The sequence below is a fragment of the Aulonocara sp. 'chitande type north' Nkhata Bay genome, linkage group LG13 (genome assembly GCF_057382095.1).
Source record: "Aulonocara sp. 'chitande type north' Nkhata Bay isolate Kocher_YH1m ecotype deep benthic linkage group LG13, A_spYH_male_GT1.1, whole genome shotgun sequence".
Lineage (NCBI taxonomy): Eukaryota > Metazoa > Chordata > Actinopteri > Cichliformes > Cichlidae > Aulonocara > Aulonocara sp. 'chitande type north' Nkhata Bay.
The window spans coordinates 29,363,192-29,386,011 of record NC_141356.1 but is presented as its reverse complement, the minus strand read 5'-3'; the positions used below and the strand labels follow the sequence as shown (position 1 = coordinate 29,386,011).

At 42.1% G+C, this 22,820-nt stretch overlaps 1 protein-coding gene across 1 annotated transcript in view; it reads right to left on the bottom strand.

Annotated features, from left to right (window-relative positions):
* LOC147316344 (uncharacterized) overlaps positions 1-22,820 on the bottom strand; it is a 101,507-nt gene that overhangs the window by 42,054 nt on the left and 36,633 nt on the right. Inside the window, exons 14-18 of the mRNA XM_086259769.1 lie at positions 20,328-20,357; positions 20,196-20,222; positions 19,662-19,715; positions 3,739-3,783; positions 2,144-2,179 (exon numbers count right to left, since the gene is read on the bottom strand). Coding sequence (XP_086115895.1) covers positions 2,144-2,179; positions 3,739-3,783; positions 19,662-19,715; positions 20,196-20,222; positions 20,328-20,357 — 192 coding nt within the window. The remainder of the gene's footprint in view (positions 1-2,143; positions 2,180-3,738; positions 3,784-19,661; positions 19,716-20,195; positions 20,223-20,327; positions 20,358-22,820) is intronic.

Genomic DNA, 22,820 nt, shown 5'->3' with positions numbered 1-22,820 from the left:
TTCTCTGGGACACAAGTTTCCTTGTCAGCCACAGAAAGCATAAATTTATAATGATAAAGTGAAGACGTATCCGTGATGTAGGGGCATGACTGATTTATGGCAAGGGCGAGGCTGGCATGCACATTTAATGGAAGAATTAGAGCACGGGAACAATAGTGCTTAGCAGTGTATGTCTCATCTAACATCTACATAAGCATTAAAATGAATGCTTTAATCATGTCCTTTAATCAAAATGTTACGTTTAATCTAATCGCAAACGTAGCTTTAGTCTCCTACGAGCGTTGTCCCCTTCAGGCGTAACGCTACATTTAATAAGAATTCATTTTAATGTTTTAAGTCAGAGCAGGCCTGCAGGTCTACTTTCTCAAGCACTTGTAAACTTGTAGCACACGCCATAAACCCAAAAGCTCAAAATTAAGCAGATTAAGTTCATATTTACGTTCATATTTGCTCATACTAAAGGAGGAAGGTGAGCAAAAGGATGGAGCTAGGCCTGTTTTAAAATCAAAAATGCTCTGTGTTGAGTTATAACTTGCTCCAGTTGTTTCTGTTACCTTTGTGTCAGATTAGCAAAGGTGTGACACCATAAGTGAAGTGATATGTTGGGAGTAATGCTCTGCTGGGTGTGAAAATAAAGACCTGTTTGTCTCCATTGAGGTTTTGCTAGATTAAAAATAATGCTTATTCTGTTACAGTGTGATGCTGCTTAAGTCTGCGTACAAAAATTGGAAGGACGCAAATAAATACCTGGTTAAGGTAACACGGGTGTCTGTAAGTCAACTTATAATACCTGACAACTGAAGAGACGAGTCAAAAATAAGTTACGTTTTCCTTGTCAGCACCAATGGAAACATTTGACTTAAAAGTCTAGAGTCAGATAATCAGGACAGAATACTGTTTATTTTCTCTGCCTGAATCTGTTCTACAATAACTATTTGTTACTGTTTTTTGGTTTTAGCGAGTCTTATTCTTCTCTGTGTTCAAACTTTTTAACAAAGGGTCTCATTAAAGAGAAGCAGCATTTGAAAATTAAAAAAGAAAATTCCAAGACAACAATCACAGGGTTATTTTCATTTCTGACAAATAAAATTTGGACTTCTATGGATTCATTTTATGATTCAAGTATAAACACTAAAGCTGCAACTGAGCAGTCGGTTGGTCAAACATGAAAACGCCTGTCAGTTGAGTCACACGACCCCAATAGGCGCTCCACCTCCATCTGTATCTACTGCAATCCCATTTGTTTTGAAGTATAATAACTGTGTCCTCATATAGACAACTTTCTTTTTCAAGGTTGGCCAGCAGACACTTCTCCTTCCTCTGGGCAGAGGGAGCAGGAGGTTTTCTGCGGCCCAAGCTGACACCACCGCAAAACCATACACCTATACATCAAATGAACAGCTGCGGTCAAGAGGGTGTCCACTACACAATGGCTTTCACTCTCAGCATGATCACAAGTAGGCCACTGGAGGCTTGGCGGGTGGTGGTGGTTATTTTTTATTTTTTTTGAAGGAAGCAGGTTACAAGAAAGACAACGGGAGGTCTGGTACAACTTTTTTTCCCTTTACACTGCGTATGTCATGCAGCCTCTGGTGAGCTACAGCACCCCTGGGCTTCATGAAAATGATTGCAGGCCCTGTTTTTTTTTTGTTTTTTTGCAAAAGCACTGTATGTAATGACTATCTGTCTGTTTGGAGTGTGAGCAGTGAGTCATGCTGGGTTGCACTGCAGGAGATGCAGGGTGGGAACAGCTATTTAACTTGCACAGTAGATAGTGTACAATTGACTGAAAGGTGCCACCTCTGAAGACGGATATCTGCTCTCGACTATAAACACACACACAAAAGTCAGTCAAGGGCAGAGCAGACTCTACTTCAGGTGGCACATACGTCAGACTTGTCCAGATGAGTTTCTTGGGACAACAACTTTGGCACATCTTTATGCAGACAACACTTTGCAGATGATTAAACTCCTTGGCTATTCGGGAGGCTGCTACAGTGAACACTGCTCAGTCATCTTGGCAATTCACACGTGCTGGAAGTGAAGGTAAGGGCCAGTTTATCAAAAGCAGGAGACACCTCGAATCTACTTTAAACGCCGCTTGTCAGTATTTGTTTTGTAGTGAAAAATGTTTGGGTAATACCTTGGCACTTGCTCCTTCGGCGGCTCCTGCGGGACCCTGTGAAATAAGAAGACAATTATATGAAAACTCATGCGAGCGCCGCACATGTTATTCATCACAAATACATAACAATCGTAACCCTATCCTGACCCTTATGAAGATATAAATTATTCCTGCAAATATCCCTGTGACTGGCTTTTCCATATATTATATATTTTTTTAACCTTTGCACTGATGTTGCCTTTCATAAAGACATGGCCGGATCCCTCTAGTCGGCAGCTAATCTTTGAGTGCGTCTTTGTTATGCGCCTTTCACAGGCTCCCCTGTTGTCGTCAAATGCTAATTTGACTTTGAAAAATAACTGCTGCCTCCTCAACTGCGCACACACGTCCTGCTGCCAATGGACAAGAGAGAGTGATGCCCTGGAGTGTGTTTTGAATAGATGATTTTGCCCCTGAGATCTACCTCAGCAAAACAGGTGACTCATAAATGCCAATACGGACGGAGGCAAATCTGGCACATGCGAAGGGTATCATCAGGACATTGCCATTTAGAAATGTCACACCTTCTCCATCCTGCCTTTCTTTTCTCCTATGACTTTGTGTTCCACAACTTTACGAGTTATTAAAGAGAAAAAAAGGAAGAAGCAGGGGCTAAAATGAGTCACACGTGGGAGACACTGTTTAACAGTGAGTGGCTCAATTATAATGAAGATAATTGAACCTGGGCACCGGTAACAGACGCAGCACAGAATCTCTCTCGATTTGTGGATGGAATAAAATAAGCCAAACCCTATGTCTCTGATCAAGAGTGTAATCAAGACAATCGTGCATGAAAATAATTGGACACCCAAAACATCAGAGTTACACAATCCCCAAACACTCCTGTTTGTCCTGGCGTCAGAGCAGTTAAACATCTGACAAGTTGTCTCCTTTAACGCATCACAGTGTTTGTGACCTTTAGTGTGTGGGTCACTACACAAACACACAAATGGCGTCTGGAATTGGCTCGGTCGCCTAAGGAAAAGACCATATTTCAAGGAGTCAATGGGCCCTCTAGGCAGACTTGTCCTACTTGTCAATACAAACATTTTAAAGTGCTACCTTAATATACCCTTTGTGGTTTGGTGCCGATAATGTAGCCTGTTTGTAGCAGTATGGGAGAAGATTTTGAGCAAATCAATAAAGCACGAGAAAGCATGAAATTAGTTAACATAGAACAATGTTGGTGTAATTGCTCTTTTTCGGGGCAGATTTTGTATTCTGCAGCGCTGGCCTTATTGACTGTTTGCTTTAATATGTTTTTGTAGTTGTAATAAATTTGTAACTTCTTTAATGTGTCTGAATTTATTTGGATATCAGTAAAAAAAAACAACCCTTTTTGTGATCTCAGGAGAATTCCCGGTCTAATAAAGGTTGAGCCGAACTCTGTTTTCACTGCTGGTAATTGGGTGTTATAGGCAGACAGAGTAGATGTGCAAACCAAACAAATGATCTATTAAGCTGAAACGAATGCATTTGGATATTTTCGATAGCACTATAGATCTTGACCTTCTATGTAAAATCAAAAGGAAAGAGCCTATGTACACAAGTGAGAGTGGCAGTAGATAACTTACAGGCGAGCCTCTGGGTCCAGGATCTCCAGGTTTTCCTCTCCGCCCCTTAGGAAAGCGTAGGGGGAAAAAAAGTGGACCAAGATGAGTCAATATGCAATAACAGGTGTGGCTGGGCATGCATGCTGCCAGCAATTAAGGCTAGACAGCAACTCCTGTCACAGTCTCTAATTTGCTTTTAATTAACAACAAGAAAACTGCTTAATTGCTGCACCCTGTGTGGCCTGCTACTCTTTGTTCCCTCCTTTGGTTTACTGTCTCCTTTCCAGCTGTGCAAGTCCCTCAGTGCATCAATCAACCCGAGGAGTGAAAACAGCAGCAAACAGGACAAGCCAGCCAGCGCTGTCCAGTGTTGCAAAACAAAGTCAGAACAAAGCCACATTTTGAACCATTTTGTTCTGAGTTGTTCTTCACATTCTCTGAATAACAAACCCCCCCAGCTCTCTCAGAATCTGCGAGTCTTGGAAAAAACTGAAATGTAAATGAGATGTATTCCTGAATCTGAACCAAACCAAAGTTGGTTTAATTTACATCAAGAGGGTTTATGTACTAGTGAGAAAAGAGGATAAAGCTCTGTGGGATAGAACTGCAGATATCCACTGGCAGAGCATCGGTGGCTCTGTATTGAGGATTGCCTGAAACGAGCGCACGTGCACACAAAACCGATGTAAAATCGACTTATTTAAGAGATGACAATACTCTGGCGGCAATCAATGGTAGAAGTGTGAGACAATGCAGAGATCTGTAATCAGGCTAAACACGATTACATCTTTCTAATTTGAGTGTCATCATCTGACACAGTGCTGCTATGTTAATAATATCGCAGTTCTCTTCTACTGTATGTGTCAGTACGGGCGACGCAAAAACACTGCTCTCCTCTTCCGAGTTAGCAGCTGGGTAGATCTGTGGAGAGGAAAGGCTCAGTGGCTGCTGAAAGAAAAGTTCGGAATCACAAAGCAACGCCCCCGACGCTTCCCTCTGACATTTCATGTGTGCGCACTTTGATTATCTGGGTCGAATTTGACATGTACGTTTGCCTGCAACAAAGACAGAGGAAGAAACTTCACTGAGAGCTATTGCTTTTAATCATCTGCGTGTGCACTAATGCTCCTACTCTTCTCCCCATTATGAAAAGGGGAGAAGACAAAGTGTAGTACAGTAAATATTAAACTTAATAATGGCACAGTAGAACCGATGTGTGCCTCCTCTCGGGAATTGTGTGCTTTCCTCTGTTCGTGCTGTTTGATGTACCAACAAAGCTCTGGCCAGCATCTTTTGATCATCAGTGTTAATGCATTTCTGAGGCTACTGTACGTGTGCTTTAATGTGAACGTGAACGAGGGCTACATAGAGAAGAGGTGGAAAGTTGAATTGCCTTGATGGGAAGAAACAGACTCTTTAAACCTTAAAATCCCTTCCTTCAAATGACTGAGATTATATATTATGTTGGAATAACCTCTTTGAAATGTAATTGAGGCTGGTTTCCTTTGTGGCAGAGTGGCAGCCGAACCATTCGGAAAGGGCTCACGCTTTAAGATGCAGATTCAAAACTGACTTGTATAATAGACTTCTATGTGTCACATTACAGCATTTCTGTGAGGGTGGATGGCGCTCATTTTTCACACTGATAATTCATCGGCTGACACCGCATCGCTGCTACGACTGCAAAGAAGATCAGACTGTTTGTTCTAGCCCTCTGTCCCCGCTGCTGCCCTTTCCCCTCTGAACATAACAACAAAAGCAGATTACACATATAAGTAATTTAGGTAATGAATATTTCATACGCTATTATTTCAAGTAGGTCATGAATTGTGCAGTTTTCCAAACTATTTCTCCACATTTGCCCTTAAATCCCTTTCAACTCCAAAGTACGTACTAATTTTATGCCCATGTATTTGCATATGTTCATCAAAATAAATAGTGGAGCTCTGTATCTGAGGTTAACAACATATTACCAGCAAATTTCGATTAAAAAAAAGATGCCAGTAGAAGATTGCAGGAAGATCAGATCAGGTTGCAACCAGCTAAATATGTCTCCCTCACCCAACCTTTTCCCTGTGTATAAATAGTCAATTTATAGTCACAGGTGTTTATACGGTAATAATGACTGAAGAATGGCAGCGAGTGTGAGCATAAGGGAAAGTTTATAAGATGGTAGATGACCTGCTATGACGCATGGAGACAGCTCTACTAACAAAAAGTCAGGAGGCAGAGGTGGAGGTGACAGAGTTGAAGACGTTCAGATTTTCATCTGCAGTGACCAGAATGGACAGGATTAGAAATGAGTGCATCAGAGGGACAGCTCAGGTTCAAGAAAAAGGTTGGAGGAAAAGGTAGAGAGGCGAGGTTGCGACGGGTTAGACATGATAGAGGAGAGAGTCAGAGGACATTGAATATGGAGGTGCCAGGCAGAAGAAAGGAAGACCTCAGAGAAGGTTGATGGATGTAGTGAAGGAGGACCCTAGAGACAGGATGAGATTTAAGCAGATGATCCACTGTAGCAACCTCTTAATGGAGCAGGTATTAGAAGAAGAAGAAGTAAAAGAAGAAGTAGAACAAGAAGACGAAGTAGAAGAAGAAGAAGAAGTAGTAGAAGAAGAGTATACACTAATAGAAGCCCGACTGATTAAGCAAAAACCTCACATCATAGTTGAAGACAGGTCAATATCACTTAAAAGAGATGGTATTGGTAGCAATATGGATGATCTACTGGTGTATACTTAATAACTATAAATGCAATATCCCCCCTTGCACAGAGCAGAGGAGTGCCCCATAAAATACTTTTACAGTGTACCTGTTTTTTGTGTGTACATGCTGCAAGACCTGAGAACAATCACAGCTCTTAGAATTCAGTCTTTTTGGATCTTTTGAGCTCCTTTCTCTGGGAAAGAGCACAAAAGAAATCTTTGTGTGCAGTAAATGAACCATGAGATGCCCAGATGGCCTTCAGCTGACATTTAAAAACAAACATGTAAGCAAAGGTAAAGTGGCAGTTATTTGGATGACAGCTCTTAACATTCGTTGGTGGTGTCAAATTGAAAAAACAAAAAAACAAAGAAAGGAGAGAAATGCTAAAGGTGTGTACTTCTTGTTTACCCTGAGGAAGTGTCCTGAAGGGCCTACTGTGCCTTTGAAACTCCTGAATACTGACGTTATTTTATACACAATACAATAAATTATACTGTCCTCTGGATTGTATTGTGCGACCCTAGTTTAGTAAAAGGCAGACATCTAATTTAGCTATGTAAAGATAAACTCAGGCCAGGATTTCTATTTTAGAACTACATGTCGCATTTCTTCTTTTATAGTAATTTCATATTTCTAAACACCTTCAGATAATCTTTTTCACGACAAAGTGATCCATTAAAACGACTACATCAGGCGACCTTGGGACTCAACTGATACTTTTCTGTCCAGAGGACCTCTGGTTAGTAAATCTGTGCACAGTGACAAGAAATAATTAGTGAGGAGCACAGCTGTCATCACCGTTTGCACTCAATTGACTCCAAACTGAAACACCTGCCAGTGACACAGCACTAGAACTACCTCCAAGCAGGCATGCTTTTATTACGACACAACAACCACAGAGAGTTTATAATTCTTTTTGCAGGAGTCGATTTTTAACAATGTCACCACCTATTTTTATCTTAATTGGTCAAAAAGATATTATAGAACACATTCAAGTGTTGTTTAACAGTCTAACAAAAACTCTGGATTCACAATTAAAGCACATTTACTTTAGTCAAACTTTCCTAAAGGTTTCTCATGCTAAGAAGCTAACCTGACTCTACAACCACCAGCTTTGTTTTAACCTAAGTGTAATTTTTTTTTCTAATTTTACATTTGAAGCTAAAAAAAACAACTTTTTTTTTAGTTCAGTTCAACTAGAAAGCAATATGAAGATTGCTTTGAACTGTGCATGATCATTTCCCACTTTTGTATAAAGTTTGCAACTTTATAAAGTTCTCTTATTGTTTTAGACTCAAATTAGGAGGAGAAAGGCCAAAAGTGGAGAAAGAAAGAATGAAAGAGATAAGGAAAAAAGCAAAGCTGTGACACCAAAATCCAACAAAAAGCATTTTCACGAAACACCACCTGTACGCCAGTACCATATTAAACAATGCAAACACAATAATTATAAATTCGACAGAGTGACAAGCGTGCAAGAACAGCCAGCAGTGTCTTTGAATCTTTTCTTTCAGCTAAGCCAACCTTAACTTTCTCATTTCCTTTTGTGCTTCTCCATTCCTAATTTATCTCTCCCTTTGTGTACATCATAATTCTATGACTCCCATCTCATACCTCTCTCCCACTTTTCTTGTCAGCTCTCCTTCCTTTCCTGTCTCCTGTCACTCACCCCTTTTCTCCCTCATCCAACTTCCAGCGCCTGTCGGATCACCCTGGCAATCTCTGTTGCTATGCAACGCTCAGTGTCCTATAAATTTGACAACATCCTACTGCTTGATTATTATTTGAGCGCTGCAGTGTGAAGCCCTCCTTCAGGTCATTGCAGTAGATTAGAGGGAGGGAGAGACAGAGGAAGGCAAGGAAGGAAATGAGGGATGAGAGGGAGGGAAGGAGGTGGAGGAAGATGAAGGGATGTGGAAGAGAGGAAAGGAGAAGAGAGGAGGGGGAGTCAAAGAGGAGTTAGCTTTTTGAGTTAATGAAAGACAGGCTGGCACGACCAAACACATATTCACATGTACTATTTATCTGCCCCACTCTAAAAACCTGCAAACCATAAGTGTGAAAAGCAGACCGGATTAACTACTAATTCAATAGCTAAAGCTGGAGTGGGCACACATTTGAGCTGAAAAGAGGAGACCTCAGTAGACTGACAGCATATTTTGAACTCCCGGCTTAATCCACATGGATCCGAGCGTTGACTTGCTTCAAGTCTGCTATGAGTTGTAAAGTGTAAAAGCAAAGCACAGACATGGGGCCTGGCTCAGTCCTGCAATACAAGCCCCAATCTGAGAGCAAAGTCAACAGTGACAGTGACACACAGCAGAGACACTCCTTTTTGATGACTCCATAATCCTTATCCCAAATGTCAACATGTTCTCTGAGACATTCCATGTCTCGCAGCCCATAGTGGGATAACTCAGTAGTATAAAATAGAGAAAGCAGAACGTGTTGCATTTCTTAGCAATAAAGCAGATATACCATCCAAAAGTCTCATAATCCACCTGACAAATGACCCTGCCGCGAAGGGTCAGCAGATAAGCTGAAGAAGCCTTCAGAAATGACCTGACACACAGTACAGAGAGCCGAAAGGATGCCTTTTTTATAAGCAGGGATAGATATCAATGCTAAAGACACTTTTTAAATGGTTATACATCTGCACGAGTCTGTTTCTCCTTACATCCAACCAAATCTTTCACCAACCTGACTTTTGGCTAGTTAATAATCAGAAATGTGGCTTTTCATTGATAAGTTTGACTTATATGGCATCATGAGACCTTAATGTCCTGAGTGGGAAACTGTCTGACATTGCCAAGCCAACTTGGTCTGCAACAATGTTATGTAGCTCACAGGAGAGATGACCTTTTCTTAACTGAAAAAACTCCCATGCCTCTCCCACTCTGCCTGAGCTGAGACCCGTCTCCCTCTGGGGACATGTACTCGGGCCTCTCGAGCCTTTTTTTTCTAAATGCTCTGCTGGGTTTAACAGGAGCTGACTGTTTAGCTTATGAGCAGCAGCTGCATTAGCTTAGTAAATAAATGTCTAGAAAACAGTGAAAATGATAAATTGTCACACTATCCTTAAGCTGAACCGATCATCCATAGGACAAAGAGCAGGAGGCTGGCTGTTAAAAATACACATGATGTCTTTTTAAGGGCCACCCCAGAAAGAAAAGGCGGGGGAAATGAATGCTCACATGCTTCATGCAACCACAAAAACAAGTTAGAGGAGGCTTGCCTGTCACAATATTTATTCCCCAGTGAAAATGCTTGTCGGCTCCTGGCCTGTGAAAGATGGGGAAAGGGACTGACACATGCACATGCATTTGATCCCCTCAGTCCTTTGGTCAAACCTCGTGTTCCTTAGCAGCACTTACTGCATCCAGATTCAGAGGAGATACAATTTCAGCACTCCTGGCAAACACTAATTTATTCTGTAATTAATGGCAAAATGTCATTCTGTCCCCTTGAAGGTATTTTCACATCTCTCATTTAACAATTTGCAGGATGAACCACGAGAATCCGCACAAGCTAGGAAAACAGCAATTTTGTGCAGGGGGTCTGTAAAATATGGAGGTTTTGCAGCAACGCTGTGAGAGGTTCGGTTTAATTTTTTAATTTTTTGAAAATGTGTGGCAAAGTGTTGTGATTTTGAATGTTATGTTAAGTGTAAATTAAGTGAAATGGCCACATTTACATTCTCACTAATCACACGTGCATTAGCCTAAGCACAGGTGCTCCTAGATGGTAGTTTCAAAATAAAAGAGAAAAAGCTGGTGAGAGGGAAACATATTCATATTCAGTAAATTCCCAGCAGCTATACAGCTAAATATCCTTCACTTGTCCAAATCTTCACCAGACCTATTTTCACTGTGTCAAATCAGCTATCAACTTATGTAAGGCAAATATCGATCATGGCGCTTGCTCAAAATGTCACAAAACATGTTGCGGAGAACACAGCCCCACCTGCTTGTTATTAAGGATCCAATTAGAGACAGACAGTGGAAATTCCTTTTCTTTTTTTTCTGGCTACCCTCGCTGGGTGCCATCTTAGGACACTGCACAAGCTCAGAAAATGCCTGGGCACTGGAGCTTGCAGAGATCCCTTGCACTTGGTAAAAGCCTCAATAAAATAGGATTTGTTCCAGTTGTTTACTGAGGGTTAAGAGGAGCGGCCGGGGCAGGAAGAGAACGGCAAAGCCGACAGCTGCCTGGCAGGGGCTCAAATGCAGCTTAGCATTTTTCACCATTCTGACTGGCACACAATGCTCTCTTTAACTCCCAGCCATCTAAATATTCAGGGACGTATAAAGAGATGGCTGACACTGCAGCCGACTTAAGACACAGCTCAGCTGGCCAAGATTGCACCTATAGTCTCTTGGCTTAAGCTTTCCATGAAGGCTTTCCTCACAGAGACTCAATCATAGACCCCGCGTGAATGGCTATTTGTACAAGTGCCACTAGATGGCAAACTAGTTTCATCACAAATGTTGTGCATGGCAGGGGACAGAGCCAATGAGGAAACTGTAAGTTCTCTCTAAGAGAGGATGGATGTCCTCAATGCATGAATGTATGATGTGTGTTGGGTAACATCCCTAATTAGGCAGTCTGGCAATTAGACACTGAATACCGTAAAAGAGATTTTTCAGTGGAGGGCTTACAAAGATGAGAGAAGAAGGAAATGGACGAGAGCAAGAAGCTGCATGAGAGCCAGAGAGTGACAATAATTCTCATACCGCATTATGCCTCCTTTCAGCTGTCACACAATGGAAGGGGACACAGGTGGCACTACATGAGTACACAGTCACAGAACGCAGCATATCATTGGGTAAAATAACTATTATAGAGCTATTTCAGCAAACACCCAGCTCTTCACCACCACACAGTGTGCAAACACTGGAGCCGAAGGCAAACAGAGGAAATGCAGACAGTGGATGTCTATGAAAACTAAGCCCTGAAAGTCCCAAAGAACAATCAGAAACATCTCTTTACAACCGCCACATTTCTACCATATCTTCACAGATGAGTTTTAAGAGCTCATTGACTTTAACAACTTCTAAGGAGAGGAAAGAAGCTTGATGATACTATCTGAATTTGCATTTTTATGCGGTGAAGAAGTGATGATAAATCTATATTTAACTAGGAGCTCAATTCCCCGCCGATCCGCCGAATGTCTGTGCAGCGTTTCCGCGCAAGCTGGTTGCCTATTGCGTTGGCTCCTCGCTGGGACAGCAATGCCTCTTGAATGTTCTCATCTCCTAATGGATGCTGTTATTAGTCTTGGCTCTTTCACAATTTCACAGTCTCATCTGGACTTTTGGCCGTATTATTCATCCAGAGCAGATTGCTCCCATCCTATGTTTACAGATACTGAGTGTTTCATTAATGCATTATCCAACAAGTGAATAGCAGAGGCTGGAAATCTACTTTGAATAAACCCCGGTTCATTTTACAAACCAAATATTGGAGGTCAGAGAGAATACACTGTGCAAAGATCCACAGAGCGCTCTCCCCGGGTACTGTAGCCTTTGGCGAGTCTTATACTTCATATCACTTGCCACGCATAACAGATTACACAAAGGTCCCTCACATTACCATCTGTATAATATCAGGCCACTGTCAATATGCCGCTCCCTGGCATGCCATTAAAGTGGACGCAGATTAATGTATGTACGTAAATTGGTTGGAGGCAGGAGGAGAGTGTGGGAAATCAGAATATAGATGATAGGCTGCAACAGCGTGCTATAAGCGATGCAGCCTCCCACTACCACGCCTCTGTGTTCTGCAGTGTTCAGGGCAACGCCCCCCTCCCCACTGACCAGCCTTTGTCCCTCTGTGCTCCAGCTCCCACTGATCTCCTCCCTCTCCTTGGCCAACATGGCTCCTAGATAGCAAGAAATATCCTTTTAAAAGTATTTACATTCTTAGAATTTCTCACACTACTGCAGCTGACCTAGCGTGTCGGGAGGTATCTTTGCATATTGCCAGACTGTTCGGAGCCAAGAAATCCCAGTTGTTTGGATAACTTAGCCATGAGATCACGCTGTCACGAGGGGGTAAAATCACCTCGTGTCTACTTACTGTACATACCTCAACAAGTAAAGTGAATTCAGTTCAGCCGACCCTGTTTTATACATGACACTCCAGTGGCGGTGCTATGACCTGGCAGACACTGAAACAACATTTAAAGATGCTTGGAAAGCATTAGACACAGGCCTTGGGGGGCTCGCAGGCCATGAAGAATTTGAACACTAAAGCATCAGGGATACATATATTGCCCGCAGCGTCCCTGCTGAGCGGTACAACTCTGTCTCCTAAAAAGTTGTAAAGCTGTAGATGTGTGAATGAAGGCCATGCTCCAGCCAACTATAGCAAGTCTTTCTAATGCTCAGAGGATGCGTTGACCTACATTACCCCTCGTTCAAGATCAGCTTTTCACACCTATTCCTACACACATCGACTTACGGGTGCCCACAAAAACGGGCAGAGAGTCATTAGAAAAGCCAGCGAACAAGGTGCAATCAAAGTGGCCCTCTCAAAGACCTGCCCCCTGTATTCGTCCCTGTAATTAATTGGCCAATTAATGTGTGTTTATTCTGGACACCCATGGATGTAGCCAAATTGGGGCTCTTTGGGAACGACGAGAGTCAGACAGATAAATCAAAGCACCGTGCATCTGTCCTCGCATGTGCCAAACGCTTCCCCCTGTAACCCTCCTCTTTCCCAACAGGCCCCAAATGTGAGACCTTTTCAGAGCCAATCAGGTCAAATCTTTGTTTCATCCTCCCTCCCAATGCACTTGACATTGACAAGATTAATTGCCTTGTGCGCTGGGCAAACGTGTTACCCCCTGGTGCAGTACAGGTGTCAAAAGCGCGGCTCGCCGAATTTCCTCAGTATGAGTTTCAGCAAGAGAAAAAGGAGAATAACCCGTTTCACTTTGCTCGACAAAGGGTTAACGAATCCTCACCCCCTCACCACCCCCGCCCCCCTCCTTGTAAAATCACACAGGGTGTAAATCTGGCCATAAAATCTCAGCTGTGAGCCCTGCTGACCTGTAAATTCTTCTCTCTATGTTTCTCTGCCACCGGGCTCCACCGGGTCAGGCCAAAACTGTAACTACATATGGACATCACGTTACCGCGTTTAAGCACAGCTGTGAAGTCACACGCCATCGCTGTGGTCACCAACTGCACCCCTGTTAGTTTAATATACCACATGAAGTTGGTTTATGGTTAAACAGAAACCGAGTTCCAGTAAGTTGAACAGATATAAACACAAATCAGTAGGCACAGGAGTTTCTTTACATCAAAAATGTGCCCCCAAAATGTCATAACAAAACAAAAAAGCCAGTAAGTGTATCAAGACGACACATTCTTGCTTCTGATTTTTCATTTCTTTGAGTATGGTTAAAGTTTTCCCAGTAAAAATCTTAATGTACACAGATCAGAAACATACCAGATCAAATCCCCATCAAGGCAAAGCACGGCAAACAAAGCAATGCACAAATTGTCCTCTCGAATTAAAATTTGAGTCCACTAAGCAACTCTAACCTTGCCTTCTCTGAGAAATTAATTTAGCGTATCGTTATTCGGTATAGTGAACTGGACAACAAAGAAACATGGCTCCAATCAAATAGTTGCTGTAATTTCATGCGTTTACTGTTTCACCCCAATCAGTGGCAGCCTCCCGTGGAGAACTTCTGGCAGGAAGGCTGGTATTCTCACCAGGGACTCGTTACTTAATAATCTCACGCTGCAGGTGCTCTGGTAGAGGTCAACAGTCTGTTACAGTGGCTGTTCATGTCTGCCTCCACCCATGAAGCAGCAAACCGCTGCCAAATGTTTCAGTCCCCACAAACTGAGCCATTACTCCTTCCCTATCACTGTCACTGCCTGTTTGTGTCTCTGCAGACACACCGACTGATTGAAATGAACCTTAGCCAAGTCCATTAGATACAATATGAATATTATATATGTATGCTGGAGTGGCTCAATTATTTCAAAACAACATTTGCTCTGTCCCATAGAGGAGAAGCATCTAAATTACAGTTAGAGCATGCATTTGGTTCTCAGAGAACAGCATACTCATTCAAATTAGGTTAAATGACAAAAGCTATCAACTGTGCAAGGAGGATACATGAATGCTATTGTATTTAATCTGGCACTAATGGTTTGACCTCAGCTCACCCACATGAAGCCTTTTAAAAAGAGAGGACTAGCAAGACAGTGATCCCCGATCTTGTGTCAAAAGAAAATGACCGCCAGTTTGGTAGCAGATAAAATGACGTAAGTGTAAGATTGCATGGCTTTTCCCTCGTCTGGGAGAAAACATTTGGCCTGTAATGTACATCTAATGGACTGACACTCTTTGAGACATGTGTCAACACAAGGGTGAAGAGGAAAATATGGAAATAGATATGCTCGTGCCTTTGGTCGGGACTTACAGACAGCTGTCTCAGTCATTCAGCACAGGGCATGAATGGAAAATGTAAGCATGACTATCATTTCCAAAAGACAGCAATTACGTCCCTTGTCTGCAGAAAACTGGATCAGTCCATATTTCCAAGCAGAGACAAGACAGATGATCTTTTCTGCTGTTTTGACAGATTATATCCACGCTACAGTAAAGAGCTCAGGCAGCTGCCACTGATGTTACTTTCTCAAGATTTTTGACACAAGTGAAGGACTTAAAGTGTTTTTGCAATACAATTACTGACGTGCGCTGATCTGAGACTGTGATATCAGATGATATGAAGTGATGACAGCTGACGGATGTGATGCAACAGCAGCTGACGTTTTGAGGTAAAGACTTGTATCGTTTTACAGATCGCCATTAGCTTAAGGATTCTCTTAACTGAGAACTTGTCTTCCAACCCACTAATCCAAGTAGTGAGCATCATCTTCACACTTAAGCTGTTATCTAGTTTCACTTGACTTCCGATACAAGGGTCAGAGGTCTAACTACTCTCAGGTTCAGAAACCCAACGCTCCATCCTGTTGCAAGTCTGCCGTCACAGGATTCGGAAGTATTAAATCCAGTTTTATAAAGAACATTACTCAGCAAACAACAAGAATATTAACTTAGAAACCATCTTTACATTCATGAGGATAATTATTAAGGGGACAACTGCTGTAAACACACAACAACTTGGAAATAAATAATTAATGATCTGGTGCACACTGTAATTAACACCCAGGGTGGTTCTAAATGCACAAAGTCATAAAAAGGGAACTGACTCAACAGAGGATGAAAAACCTGTTAGTAAAATCAAAGCCCTGTCATCTTACAGCTCAACTCTATACTGTTTCTTCAGCAGGCATCAATAATCTGACTGGATTCTTTTATCAGCGGCACTGATGCGCCACATCATAGTATTTAGTGAGAAAAGATTCCTCCCGTCGCACTTTTAATGGCTTTTCCCTCCACCCGATCATCTTGCGTTGCCTGCCCAGCAAAGACATCTAGGTGTTTTCTTCATTTGAACATTTTGTCCTCTCTTATCTCCCTGACATATGTGGCAGGTATCTTCTGTGGCACAGTGTCGTCCATCCACATTTCCAGCTGAGGTACACGGGCACATGACAAACACTATTTTTGCAAAAATAGAAACAAAAATAATCAATAACTGAAAGGCAGTCAGCTGAGCTTAGCAGCACACTACACATATCGTCTTACCTCATGCACAATAAAAGACGCCTACATGTTTCTTACTGAGCTGCTAGCCCGCCAGCTAGTTATCCATATACTTAGTAACTGCGTCAGGTAGTTCACTGCCGAAATAAGAGCAGCGCATAAATAACCAGCTAACTAGATTTGAATATACAAACAAATGAATAAATGAGTAAGAGGATCTTGAGTGCATAATTCATTTGAAGAGAACACATCTGTAGACACAGCAGTTGCAATGCTCTCCTTCCTCTAGGGCTTGCTGGAGTTTCATCATCTCTGCACTGGTATAGCTATGTCTAATAAGAACAAACACTGTGCAGCACATCTGTCAGATGTGTGCATTTTCTAAAGCCGGAGACTAGGAAACCTTGACACAGTACAAGCGCTCAGCTTATTACAGGAGGATTTCAAATACTCTGTATTTGCAGTATTTACGTTCTGCAAAATGCATAAAAGGAAATAATGTGTTGTCTGTCAATAAGGGAAATTCAATGTTTTACAGTGTTTAGCAGTAGTTCCCAAACATTTAATCAGAACATATGACTGTGCTGTATTTTTCCCAAGAATCAATATGACATTTGTCAGTGACTTCATGCAGGATTTAAATGTATTTCTATATACAGGTACATTTATACTGCTAATAAGGCTTAATGTAGTGTTAGGCATGGATTAAACCTCCAAGACCCACCTTGCACAGGGGGATTTCTTAAGGTGATTACTTATTAATCCACAGGAACCTACTGAGTTACCCAGAGACCCATGTCAGCTCTGAACCAACTCACAACCCTGAGCCAACTACAGAAGCAGGGCATGCTGGGAAGTCTTGGCACAACATGAATGAGCGGTGCTCACTCTGGTGCTTCTATATGTGTTGATGTTAAGGATAAATGTGCACTGACCAAATGTGGGTTTTCAGATCTATTTTGAGCAGATGAAATGATGCCGTTTGTTACTTTTACAATTCTTCCTAATTTAAAATCATCACTGTTTTATGCATTTAAAACTTTATTATACAGTCACGTGAAGCAGACTTATCTCCGACCCGCACACAAAGATGTTCCCCCTCTGGTTCCTTTCTGCATGCATGTCTTTCACCTCCTCAACTTCTGTAGGGCAGAGCCAGCCTATAGTGACAACCCAGCGCTTAGCACATCATTACAGAGTGTGATGAATATTTTAGCAGGCAATAGTCAGCGGGGGGACATATCCCTTTTACAGGTGCTCCCTATCTTCGTTTTGATCGGCTGTAATGTACCACTGAATCCCAAAGTCCTACTCTTTGCCTGCTATTCTGTGTCAATTCCATTCATAATAGATAGAACCAAGTCATTCACATTACCATTAATGGTGATGTCTAATGTAGGGGCACTACATTCCCATAAACTCCTAGACATGGTTGGACTGGCTCATACCTCCATCCTGACAAACTTAAATAGCTCTCTATCATGTTAATAAGGTGAAATAAAGAGTTAGGATCACAGGGGTCTGGGTGACTGATATCAGTTCTTGCAAATGTTGCTTTAAGCTTTGGAGAAGGAGCAACGCAAACGGCATCCTTCCTCTTCTCCACCACCACAATGCCCTCCACATCTCCTTCAAGTAAAGCTAGATGGCTTAGAGTGGTTGTATTTTTTTTCAACAACAAATTGAAGCAGACAGTTTGAGAGATGGTCTGGCTTGAATCTAAGGCTTTGTGAAAGCTTTCCACTCCTGGCTATTCTATGAAGGTTGCGGGGCGGTCAGTCTACATCACGATATTCTGCATAAGTCGTACAGCAGCTACGGCTCTCACAAAACCAAAAGTTGCCTGCGTGGATGAGAGTTGCTAATTAGACGAGAGTCTCCGGCTGTATCAGTAGGCCACTAGCTGGCCCCTGATGATGATCCATGCCCAGCTTCCTAAAATAGGAACGTCAAACTGCAGAAGCACAAGTTGGTCAACAACTTGGATTCCGTGTGACTCCTCAAGCTAAGAATAGGCAGAAACCTTAGCGTGTTAACAGTTCTCATGAAGTCAGCCAGCCATCAAAGACAGTAGTTCAGGACGGTATCTTCAGCAACAACAACACCAGAGAGTCTGTGATCGCCTGTTTAAAGCCCTATGGCAGTTTTACCTGTAAAATCTTCAAAGAAATAGCAAGTGCAAAAAAATATTATGGGGATATAGAAGATAGGGATATAGGAAGCGAAGAAGCCACAACATCAAACACGGAGAGAGACACCCCTTTTTCTTCTAACCCAATTATGATTGAATGAAACTGTATTCCAGAAGAAAAGCACACACCATAATTGATGTCTCTGATGCTCGGTCCCTTTGACGCTGAGCCACTACTTAAGTCAGTCTAGGTATAAAATAACACAATGACTAATGAGGCCGAGGAAGCAAAAGCATAAAAAACGGCAACAACAAAAAAAAAAACATCTGCACTCACTGAGATCGCTTTCGTTGACCGTGACTTCTCTCCCTCACAATAGAGTCGGATACTTTATGCATTATGGGAAATGAGCCATTGAGAAATAACATGGTCGATGATAGGTCATAAATTTATAATGGTATTGGAAGAAGTTTTGAGTCGGAATGCATTAACACACAGAAGGGTGGAATTTTTGAGATGCTCGTCTCCAGATGTCACGAGTATTGTGCATCATCTTGGGTTCGCCTTAATCTGAAAAGAACATTTCCCTGACCTACTTATGAGTGCTCTACAGCTGAACCTCCTATATATTTTATGTTTTGCTGCAGTGAGCCAAATGTTTTCCTGCTGTTTTATGACCATTCTCTGTAAAACAAACACCAACACCGAGTGGCATGAAGAAGCTATTTTTTTATCACAGGCGAGTCAATAACGGCACACGCAGAAGGACATTCTCTCCACCTGTGCGCGAGAGCTGCCTTTCAGCTGTGACGGCAAGGAAAAATAAATTCTTGCTCTTGTTCAAGCTTCTAACCACAGTGTTTTATGTTTATCTATTATTAATATCAGAACTTCATGCATGAATTAACAATGCTCCAAAACAATTAAAGTATAATCAACTGGAAATCACCATATGCTCCCACGGAGACTGAAATTTTGTGTTAAAAAGGCTTTGAAAAAAAAAAGGTATTTGAATAAAAATTGTATTAAGTGCACATTTTTGCCAGCAAAATCCTGACACTTATATTTCTAACCACAGAATAAGAGCTGACAAATAAATATATAACATTTCAGTTGATTCAGTAATGGATGCTGTGTCTGTCTCAAATCAAGCTGGCTTTTTTAAGAAACCAAATACTGTCACCCAATGGGACTGAACCATGTGTTCTGTCAGTGATATTATGAGTGTGTATGTGTGTGTGTGTGACCCCTTGACCAGTGAAGCCCATTCATTAATTGTCATACAGCTAGCACACACCAACCCGTCTCCTTTTGCAGGCCCATTGCAATCCCCTTGCCACAGATCATCTTTGCCTCCTCTAAAACAACAACAGCCGTTCAGCTGCTGCCTGGCCTCTCCCCAGGCCAGGTCCTCTCCGTGAGTACAACCACAAGCCAGGCCACACAACTGGCGATCTGTCTCTGTTTACTCACCCTTTTGCCCTCTTTCCCCGGTTCCCCTGGATGACCAGGCACTCCAGCCGATCCCTAGGGAAAAGACATCTATCATGGTGAAAAGGCTACTACAATTGGCAAAGCAGAACGGTACTAGAACTGGTCTGTTCTCAACAGACCAGTGGATTGCTAGTGGGTTTATAGAGGGTTAGTGGGTTTATTTACAGTGATAGGAAATACAGCATTAGCTTAGTTAGAACTTCATGAAGGATAGAAGACACTAGATAGTGCTGTAGCTTTCATTCTCACTTCTGAATGGCTTTTACATGAGTAGTGTCTCTTGAACGGGTAATTTGCAGCCTCACTTGATCAGATATTCATTCCATTACTCTACAAAGTATCTTGATAAGAAACTATTAGCAAGTTAATCAAGGTATCTGCTGAGCAATGTCTTGTGCAAGGGCATGCATATGGTGCTTCGGTAATTGGCTGCTAAACCAAATAGCTGTACTTTACTGAAAACATGGTATGTGCACCTTCTGCAGCAGCAAATTCAAGAACAATATTTGTTACCTTCTCTCCTTTTTCACCTTGGAGACCCTGAAAACAGCAAATTGTGACATTTATGCTTACAAAAAAATGCAAGTAAAAACACAATAGTACAGGATGCCTCAGAGAAAATACAATTAAGTAAAGTCAATGTACCTGATCTCCTTTCAGACATTCTTTCTCAGCCTGTGATTAAAATAAATTGTATTTAAAAAAAAGCACTTCAGTCAGTTTGAAAATGCAACATGATTCACACATTAGGGGATAAAAATACATGCCACACAATTGTTCATGACATAATTATCCTTGACCAGAATAACCTGAAGAGAAATGAGGGCATGACTGCTACAACTCTCCTGACACCCTGCTGTTCACTGTCAAGAAAGGCCAAATGGAGTCGTCTCAGAACCAAAACAACGCCATGCACCACATCTCCGCTTTCAAATACAACCCAAATAATTGGTGTCGTCTTTCAATTGGCATCCACAAGTCAAAGACTGCTGATTTTCTTCACAGAGACAGCTGCATAGATGGACATTCATGACGCACGTCTTTCAAGTCAGTCAGACGCCTCATCCAAAGTAACAAAAGGGAAAAAAAAGCTAACGAGGAGGCTGACAACTCTCAGACTTTTGCAGCTGTGTCCATAAAAAGAAAGCCAGCTCTGACCTGTGACACTCTCAACAAAACATGACTCAGTCCCCTGCAGTTGTTTTGCTAATAAATCAATTATTCATGTACAATGGTACAGTGGTCTTTGCTTGGGATTGTTAGCACAGAATCTTGACAATGGCTAACAAGCAGTACAATGCAAATCCACTGGCAGCACGTCTGCACTAAAAAATTCCTCCCAACGTTTTCTGCTCACGCTCGTGGACCAATTTACTGGCATGATGTTAGAAAGTTTGCTAAAATCCTGTTTGCCTGTCGGAGAAAGACTGTTGCATTGCTTGTCCTTACAAATGGGAAATTAGCATTAGAGAATAGCTAATGAATGGTGGCAGTGTTCTGTGGGCATTGTAAGCACTTTGGTGACATAAAATGGGCAGGCCAGAAGCAGTGGGACAGTTTTTGTAACAGACCAGTGCTGATTAAAACTGGCAGGCTGATCCCCTCATGATATGCACATAATTAGCTAACCACCCGCAGTATACTTTTACTCTGTATCAGCAATCAACTCCCTTGCAATAACGAATTGAGCCTACACACTGTGCCCACACAGTCACAATGCAGTTAGATCTGTAAGTTTTTGGACAAAGACGCATAATTTTTTTCTTGTTGTAGACATGCCTCTGCACACCTCTGCAGTGCATTTGAAATCAAATAAGCAGTATGTGATTGAGGGACAGACTTTCAGCCTTAATTCAAGGGTTTTTGGTTTTTTTTTTAAACTGTTTAGGAATTAAAGCTATTTTTGCTCCCATGACAAAGCAGAACTTTCACCATTAGCAGGAAAAAAACCCCAAAATAAACCTATAAGCAATCCAGCAAAAACTTTAAGGGCGGCCAAATCAACAGTCTGGTGCATTGTTAAGAAGACTGAATGCACTGACCAGCTAGGGTTGCCAACCGTCCCTTAAAATACGGAATCGTCCCGTATTTAGAAACAAAAGTACACGTCCCGTATTGAGCTAATAAGGGACGCACTTTGTCCCGTAATACAGTGAGAATCAAAAGTAGTCTATAACTTTTAATGGAATTAACACTTTGTTTGAAAACATAATTCCCAGCCCCTCTCCTGCTTTGTGACCAATGAGCTGACAGCACACTTATGACAATTCGAGTATGACAATTCAGATTACCGCTTATCTCATTGGTCGAGGAAAGGTCGCTTACGGAGAAAATACCGGAAGACAACAGATGACCACAACAAGAAGCATGGCCAACAGGGGAACAAACGCCGACTCTGCGGTGCAAGTCTCGGACGACAGTACACCTAAAGCTGGGCAGACACTGTGCGATTTTTTTCAGTCACGTTATTCAGCTCCTGCTCAAACTGCACGATTGACTCGCAGGGGTTAGAAGCTGGTAGGTCACGATGCAGGTCTCACACTATACGACCCGATGCTCTGATGCGACCTGAGTGCTCACACTGTGCCTCCATAACATGAAGGTTATAACAGAAAATCTGTCGCTCGCTCTGTCTTTCACCACCACCATCAACTTTGCTAAATTGCTAATGAAAAACATTGATCAGGCAGCTGTGATTGAGCAGCAGTGTAAATCCAACTATTTTCACGGTTGTTGTGGTCGTGATCATTTTGTGATGCCACATCGAAAAGGCTCGGATGAGCTTTCCAAAGTTCTACAAGTTGTGCCTCCATCGCTTGTGTCCAGATCACACGCTGCACAGCCGTGCTGCACCGTCTTTTTCACCAACGTTTACGTTTGCGCGCGATCATCAATCGCTCGGGAGCTGGTCATGAGGTGTTAATCACTTCTCGTTACCCCACGTATACTACACGACGCACGATGAAGGCCAAAATCGGTCCGATCACTCAAAAATCGGCTCAAAATGGGCCAAAAATCGCACAATCAACTTCAAGTCAAATGGTTAAAAAAATAATTTCACACACAAAAAAGAGCTAGAAAATTCACCACACTGGGAAGGGTGAAGACAACTGGGTCGCCCGGCCCTGGCCACGAGGT